Source organism: Symphalangus syndactylus, chromosome 2 (assembly GCF_028878055.3).
Source record: "Symphalangus syndactylus isolate Jambi chromosome 2, NHGRI_mSymSyn1-v2.1_pri, whole genome shotgun sequence".
Taxonomy (NCBI): domain Eukaryota; kingdom Metazoa; phylum Chordata; class Mammalia; order Primates; family Hylobatidae; genus Symphalangus; species Symphalangus syndactylus.
The window spans coordinates 35,103,469-35,110,984 of NC_072424.2; the positions used below are offsets into that span (position 1 = coordinate 35,103,469).

Sequence of the window (7,516 nt, forward strand, 5' to 3'; positions counted from 1 at the left end):
TGAGACGGAGTTTCACTCTTGTTGCCCAGGCTGGAGTGCAATGGCACGATCTCGGCTCACCGCAACCTCTGCCTCCCAGGTTCAAGCGATTCTCCTGCCTCAGCCTCCCTAGTAGTTGGGATTATAGGCATGTGCCACCACGCCCAGCTAATTTTTGTATTTTTAGTAGAAACGGTGTTTCTCCATGTTGGTCAGGCTGGTCTCGAACTCCTGACCTCAAGTGATCCGCCCGCCTCGGCCTCCCAAAGTGCTGGGATTACAGGCGTGAGCCACTGCGCCCGGCCCACACCCAGAATTTGCCTGTCCCCCGAAGGAAGCTCCAACAGCTGTCAAGCCTGAGCATCCAGACCCTAAAGCAAAGAGAAATGGGCCGGGAGGAATGGAGTGACAGGGCGGGGCCCATTTGCCTAGAGGTGCTTTGGGCTGCCTGGTCACAGAGGGTGACTCATTCCCCCAGAGAGGAGGGGAGTGGCACCAAGGGACCATTGGGCTGGGCAGGGGAGCCTTTGTGGAGAGAGCCTGTCCCTGCCTTAAGTGCCTGCTGGACCCTGGGAGCCTGGGCTGGGGCCTGCGCACTGCTTCCTCCTTGGCCCCTCAGGCCCTTGGAAGCAGAGAGAGAACCTCCTGCAGATCCCAGGCTCATCCCCGGCGCAGCAGACACCAAGAAGGTGGCCAGAGCCTCACTGAGTCCACCCGACGGCTGCCCACCCACCCAGGCAGGAGCCATGGATAAATTCCGCTTGCTCTTCCAGCACTTCCAGTCAAGCTCGGAGTCGGTGATGAATGGCATCTGCCTGCTGCTGGCTGCGGTCACCGTCAAGCTGTACTCCTCCTTTGACTTCAACTGTCCCTGCCTGGCGCGCTACAATGTGCTCTACGGCCTGGGCCTGCTGCTCACGCCCCCGCTCGCCCTGTTTCTCTGTGGCCTCCTCGCCAACCGGCAGTCTGTGGTGATGGTCGAGGAGTGGCGCCGGCCCGCAGGACACCGGAGGAAGGACCCAGGCATCATCAGGTGCGGTCCCACACCACTCAGTGACCCATGGGCTTTGCCAGGGGCTCCCCAACCACCCCACAGGCACTGCCAAGTGCACCCCCATACCCCAACCATCCTCATTATCAGGGGATTCTCCACCCACCCTACAGGTACTGCCAGGTGCACCCTCTCCTTTCCCCAACTAGGAACTATCGGCTCATAGAGAGCCACTTGCCAGTTTCCACTCTGGAAACATATTTCTGTTCCTATCATTTGTCACCTTTCCATGGCCAGTGCTGTAAACATAGGAACGACACAGGATTCCCAATTACCCAGGCCACTCTAGGGGCTGCGGGAAAACTTCCTCTTTGCCCTCTGAAGTTCTGCTGAACATCAACTGACAAAGGGCAGATTAATAAGAGAAAAGGCGGCCGGGCGCGGTAGCTCACGCTTGTAATCCCAGCACTTTGGGAGGCCGAGGCGGGCGGATCACAAGGTCAGGAGATCGAGACCACGGTGAAACTCCGTCTCTACTAAAAATACAAAAAAATTAGCCGGGCGTGGTGGCGGGCGGGCGCCTGTAGTCCCAGCTACTCGGAGAGGCTGAGGCAGGAGAATGGCGTGAACCCGGGAGGCGGAGCTTGCAGTGTGCCGAGATCGCGCCACTGCACTCCAGCCTGGGTGACAGAGCGAGACTCCGTCTCAAAAAAAAAAAAAAAAAGAGAAAAGGCATACAAATTTATTTGATTACCATTTTGTGTGCCACAGAAGCCTTCAGAATAAAGACCTAAAGATACAGGGGAAATGGTTCATTTTTAAGCTTAGGTTCAACAAGGTCTGGATAGCCACACAGAAATAGAATTGGATAAAAAAAGGGATGAACTAATATTGTAGACGGAGTGGGGAAACTCAGCAAGGCCATCTAGGTTCTTCTTGGCCTCTCTATACAGCGTTCCTTTCTCCCAGACACAGGGCAGGACCCTCTCTAGAAGGGAGTCTAATGACCTACAATGAAACTAGGTAGGTCAGATCGTTTCTTTACGGCCAGTTTTTAGACAGAAAGGTGGGGGGAAGTTAGAGTCATATTTTTAGGTTTTATGGTGGCAGCTTTGGAGAAAAGGGGTTCTGGTTTCTATGACCCACCTTGGGGAAGATGGATTCTAGTTTCTATGGCTAGCCTTGGGGGAGCATAAGGAGCCAGAGATTGGGTGGGGGGGGGCCAGGCGCGGTGGCTCACGCCTATAATCCCAGCACTTTGGGAGGTCGAGGCGAGTGGATCACCTGAGGTCAGGAGTTCGAGACCAGTCTGGCCAACATGGCAAAACCCCATCTCTACTAAAAAATACAAAAAATTAGCTGGGCATGGTGGTGAGCACCTGTGGTCCCAGCTATTCAGGAGGCTGAGGAAGGAGAATCACTTGAACCTGGGAGGCAGAGGTTGCAGCGAGCCGAGATCGTGCCACTGCACTCCAGCCTGTGAGACAGAGCAAGACTCTCAAAAAAGACAAAAAAAGACAAAAACAAAAGAAAATGCTAAAGCCACCACTGCCTAGAACATATTTACAGCTCACACTGGGTAGGCCACGCACACACACGCCTGGCACACACCATTAGATGTTTTGTGTACAATCCAATTCAGAAACAACATCTGCATCCGGTGCACCCGCAGCCTCTGTTCCATGTTCTCAGGGATCACATCTCCCTGCAATTCAGCTGTGCAGGGTGGGTCACAGGCACTGGGTGTGCCCTTGGCCTTTTCCTCTTGGGTCCAGTGGGCACAGCTCCACTGGGCTCCTGTCCTGTGGCCAACAGCCAATTGAGGTCACTACAGGCAGGGGCAGAGTTGATCTGGAAAGGCGCCTGAGGCCGGTCAGAGGGTGGACTTCTGGGATGCGTTGTGGGTAGGGGTGTTAGAGGTGCTGATTTTGGAGGGTTACTGGGCAAGGCTGTCTTAGCTTAGGCTCTCCTCCAAAAGCAGGCTCTGGAAAGAATGTGATAATAAGTGGGCAACTAGGGCTTAATCCTTCAGGGGACCCCCTAAGGGCATGCATAGAACACAGCTCAGAATTGTCCCACTGAGGATTTAAGAAGCTGGGATATTTATCCACAAGGCCCCATCCCTCTGGGGTTGAAGGTTGATTTGGGGGTTAACTTTTCAATGCTTCCAGCCTACCCCTCTCTGGAGCAAAACATCCTCCAAAGCCCCTGGGGCAGAACAATGCAGGTGCTTGAGGTAGGAGGCCCTCAGGCCCTCCAAGTGAATAGAACCAGTCACTGCAGCCACAGATGCCTCTGGCATGGGCAGGGCACCAGCAGTGCCTGCTGCAAGGCCTAGGGCAAGAGGAATACCAACTCCTCAGTGCTCCAGTCCTGGGGATCCCAGGGGCCCCAGCCCTCCTTCCTCCCTGCCTCTGTCGCTGAGACCTCTACACTGGGAGCTGCAGTCTGATGTAACCCAGCCTGGAACTTCCCAGCAGTCCATCCTTACATCTCCCCTGCTGCAGCTGACTTCCAGCTGCCCCCTGTGACCCCCCTCCTTCCTCTGCTCCCAGGTACATGTGCTCCTCTGTGCTGCAGAGGGCGCTGGCCGCCCCCCTGGTCTGGATCCTGCTGGCCCTCCTTGACGGGAAGTGCTTCGTGTGTGCCTTCAGCAGCTCTGTGGACCCTGAGAAATTTCTGGACTTTGCCAACATGACCCCCAGCCAGGTACAGCTCTTCCTGGCCAAGGTTCCCTGCAAGGAGGATGAGCTGGTCAGGGATAGCCCTGCTCGGAAGGCAGTGTCTCGCTACCTGCGGTGCCTGTCACAGGTAACTGGGGTGATCCTCCCCCGGCTCTTGCACCCTCACCAGTCCCCCGCACTGGTTCTGGAGTGGGGTGGGCGGGTGGTGAGGAGGGACAGATGATGGGCTCAGCCCATTCCCAGGAGGCAGGGAAGCGCTGGAGACCACTGCTCTGCCTTGCTCGCGCCCACTGCGCACCTTCTTCCCACCCATGAGAAATCATACTGATCTCCACTTATTGGGCATTTATGTGCCAGGCACTGCAGTGAGCATTTTATATGCATTATTTCATTTACTCTGTGGAACAACCATTATCATCCCATTCTCCAGGTGAGGAAGCAGGCTCTGAGAGTTTAGTTCATAAGGCCAAAGTCACACAGCTTATAAGAGGCAGAGCAGGGATCGGAAGGAGTGTCATTATTCCTCTTCACCACCTTCCAACAATGTAGGCTCTCTCCAGATGCTGATCTTCCCAAAAGGCACCAACTCTATTATCCTGAGGGACAAACCCCAGCTCTACCCCCAGCCTAGACTCCAGATTCCACCACCACTGCTCCTAGAGCCCCAGCACTGAGTTGTGTCCACCAAAAAGTATTTATGTGAACCCACTACACACGGAGCACCACTAGGGTTATAGATAATAAAGACACAGCCCCTGCCCCTTGGGGAGTCTGACAGGCTCATGGGCTGGCCAATGGTGCGGTGGAGGGAGGACCCGGGTGCAGGATGCACTTGATTCTGGCTCAGACTGTGACCATGGCCATGGGACTACTCCTCTGGACCTCAGTTTATCATGCAAAATACAGGGGAGCTTGATCTCCTCCATCTTGATGGTCCTTGCAAGCTTCAACACTCTAGGCTTTCCCTAGTTCGGTGGAAAGAGCATGGAATTTGCAGTGAGACTGGGGTTTGAACCCTGACTAAGCTGTAAATTATCAGTCATGTAAAGTTTAGCAAGTTGTTTGGTTTTCTGCTCTCGTGTATAAAATACTCACCTTAAATTTGGTGATGTGGGGGGAGTCCTGTGAGATGCCAAATGAGAGAGATTTATAAATCGTGGAAATCACTTCTGTAAATGATAAGGATTCAAATATGTCCCTGTGATTTAGAGACGTGACTTCCCTGCTCCGGGTCCACACAATTGCGTCAGGTCTCAAGCTGGGCCTTAAAGAGACTATGGCTTTGGAAGGTAGAGAGGAGAGAGAGGAGTCTGCCAGGTGTGGGCCCCAGCTTTAGAGAACTACTTCAGTTTGTCCTCATTCCTGGCTGGGAACACTGTCCCCTGTTCATATTGTGTGTCACTGTCATCCAGCCTTCAGTCTTGGCCCTCAAAGTCAGGTTGGGTGTCCCTCCTCTGGACTCCCTCTCTATGACAAGTACCCAGTCATCGCCTATTTAATCATCTATTTCCTCCACTAAGGTATGAGCTCTGTGAGAGCAACGACTGAGCCCCTAGTTCTTAGCACAGTGCCTCCCACAAAATATAGCACAGTGGATGCCTAGATGGGAAAACAGACAGATAAGCACACACAAGGATGACAAAGGACTGGATAAAAAGATGAGGGGGGCCGGGCATGGTGGCTCACACCTGTAATCCCAGCACTTTGGGAGACCGAGGCGGGTGGATCACATGAGGTCAGGAGTTTGAGACCAGCCTGGTCAACATGGTGAAACCTCGTCTCTACTAAAAATACAAAAATTTGTTGGGCATGGTGGTGCACGTCTGTAATCCCAGCTACTGGGGAGGCTGAGGCAGGAGAATGGCTTGAACCCAGGAGGCGGAGGTTCCAGTGAGCTGAATCACGCCATTGCGCTCCAGCCAGGGCAACAGAGCAAGACTCCATCTCAAAAAATAAAAATAAATAAATAAAAAGATGAGAGGATGGATGATGGATGGTTGGATGGGGGGGTGGATGAGTACATAGATTGAGGGAAGGAAGGAGGAGCATATGAGAGCATGAATGAATGGGAGAAGAGATGGATGGATGATGGACAGATGGAAGGATAGGAGCTTGACTGGATGGGAAGATGACGGATTTACAGTAAGACAAAAGGATGGACGATTGGATAGGTGGAGAGATGGTTGAATGGGTGGATGGATGCAAGGATGAGAGAATGAATGGAAGGGAGGATAGATGAATGGATGAAGGATGGTTGGCAGGACGGATTACTGAATAGGAAAGTGGATAGATTTGAGGAAGGATGGATGGGAAATGTAAAATGAGGGACTTTGGAATACCTTTGCCACACTATACAGGACAATTCCTCAAGTAGCAGATGCTCTAAGAGTTAATCCAATTTACAAGGACACAGGGATACAAAAGAGGACATGTTATCTGATGATCACACGATTTTGTGTTCATTCTTCTCAATTTATTTTATTTGGTCCCATTTCATTCAATACTCTGATTAATGAATTATGATGTTTGGAGTGGTATACTGCAGTTAAATTCTCTAAGGAGTATTTGAATCCATTGGAAAATGAAGAATATTATTATGTAGACATGATCAAATTAAATGTGCAACATTCATATACATATTCATAAATACATATGCATAGGATTAAGCCCCACTCACAACTAACCTCGGGCCTCCTTACTTTGCAGGCCATCGGCTGGAGCGTCACCCTGCTGCTGATCATCGCGGCCTTCCTGGCCCGCTGCCTGAGGCCCTGCTTCGACCAGACAGTCTTCCTGCAGCGCAGATACTGGAGCAACTACGTGGACCTGGAGCAGAAGCTCTTCGACGAGACCTGCTGTGAGCATGCGCGGGACTTCGCGCACCGCTGCGTGCTGCACTTCTTCGCCAGCATGCAGAGTGAGCTGCAGGCGCGGGGGCTGCGCCGGGACAATGCAGGCGGGAGCCTCGAGCCCCCTGCAGTGCCTGAGCCCCCAGAAGACCTGGACAGTGGAAGTAGGAAGGCCCACCTGCGCGCAATCTCCAGCCAGGAGCAGGTGGACCGCCTCCTAAGTACCTGGTACTCCAGCAAGCCGCCGCTGGACCTCGCTGCATCCCCCGGGCTCTGCGGGGGTGGCCTTAGCCACCGCGCCCCTACCTTGGCACTGGGCACGAGGCTGTCCCAACACACCGACGTGTAGAGTCCTGGCCAGGCTTGAAGCGGCAGTGTTCACAGGTGAAATGCCGCGCTGACAAAGGTCTGGAGTCTTTCCAGGCCGTGGGGACCCCACGGCAGGCACCCTAACTCTTGTTAGCCTCCTTTTTAAAGTAGCCCAATCTCTGCCTAGTTTCTGGGTGTAGCCTCCAGTGTGCTTCACAAACTTTAATGTGGACTCGGTTCACCGAGGGCCTTGTTAAATACAGGTTCAGACAGTGTAGCCAGGACCGAGTCTGAGATTCTGCATTTTAAACAAGCTCCTGGAGGCTGATGTGCTTTCGGTCAGTGAACCAAACTTTGAGTAGCAAGAATCTAAATAAATCTGCCATGGGTTCTGGGTTCCAGATGTCAATTCTAAATAACAATAATGGCCTTAGTCTGCTGCCTCGATAATTTCATTTGTGTAATTGTCTTTTTTTTTTTAATTTGAGACGAAGTTTTGCTCTGTCGCCCAGGCTGGAGTGCAATGGTGTGATCTCGGCTCACTGCAACCTCTGCTTCCTCGATTCAAGCGATTCTTCTGCCTCAGTCTCCCGAGTAGCTGAGACCACAGGCATGCGCACCCGGCTAATTTTTGTATTTTTAGTAGAGACAGGGTTTCACCATGTTGGTCAGGCTGGTCTCGAACTCCTGACCTCAGGTGATCC

General features: G+C 52.8%; 1 protein-coding gene across 1 annotated transcript; it reads left to right on the plus strand.

The window, feature by feature from the left end:
• Positions 1–7,261, plus strand: CALHM3 (calcium homeostasis modulator 3). Its single transcript, XM_055250240.2, has 3 exons — positions 1–1,012; positions 3,526–3,781; positions 6,361–7,261. The coding sequence occupies exons 1-3, from the start codon at positions 366–368 to the stop codon at positions 6,850–6,852; spliced, it is 1,395 nt and encodes a 464-aa protein (XP_055106215.2). The 5' UTR covers positions 1–365; the 3' UTR covers positions 6,853–7,261.
• Positions 7,262–7,516: the final 255 nt, after the last annotated feature.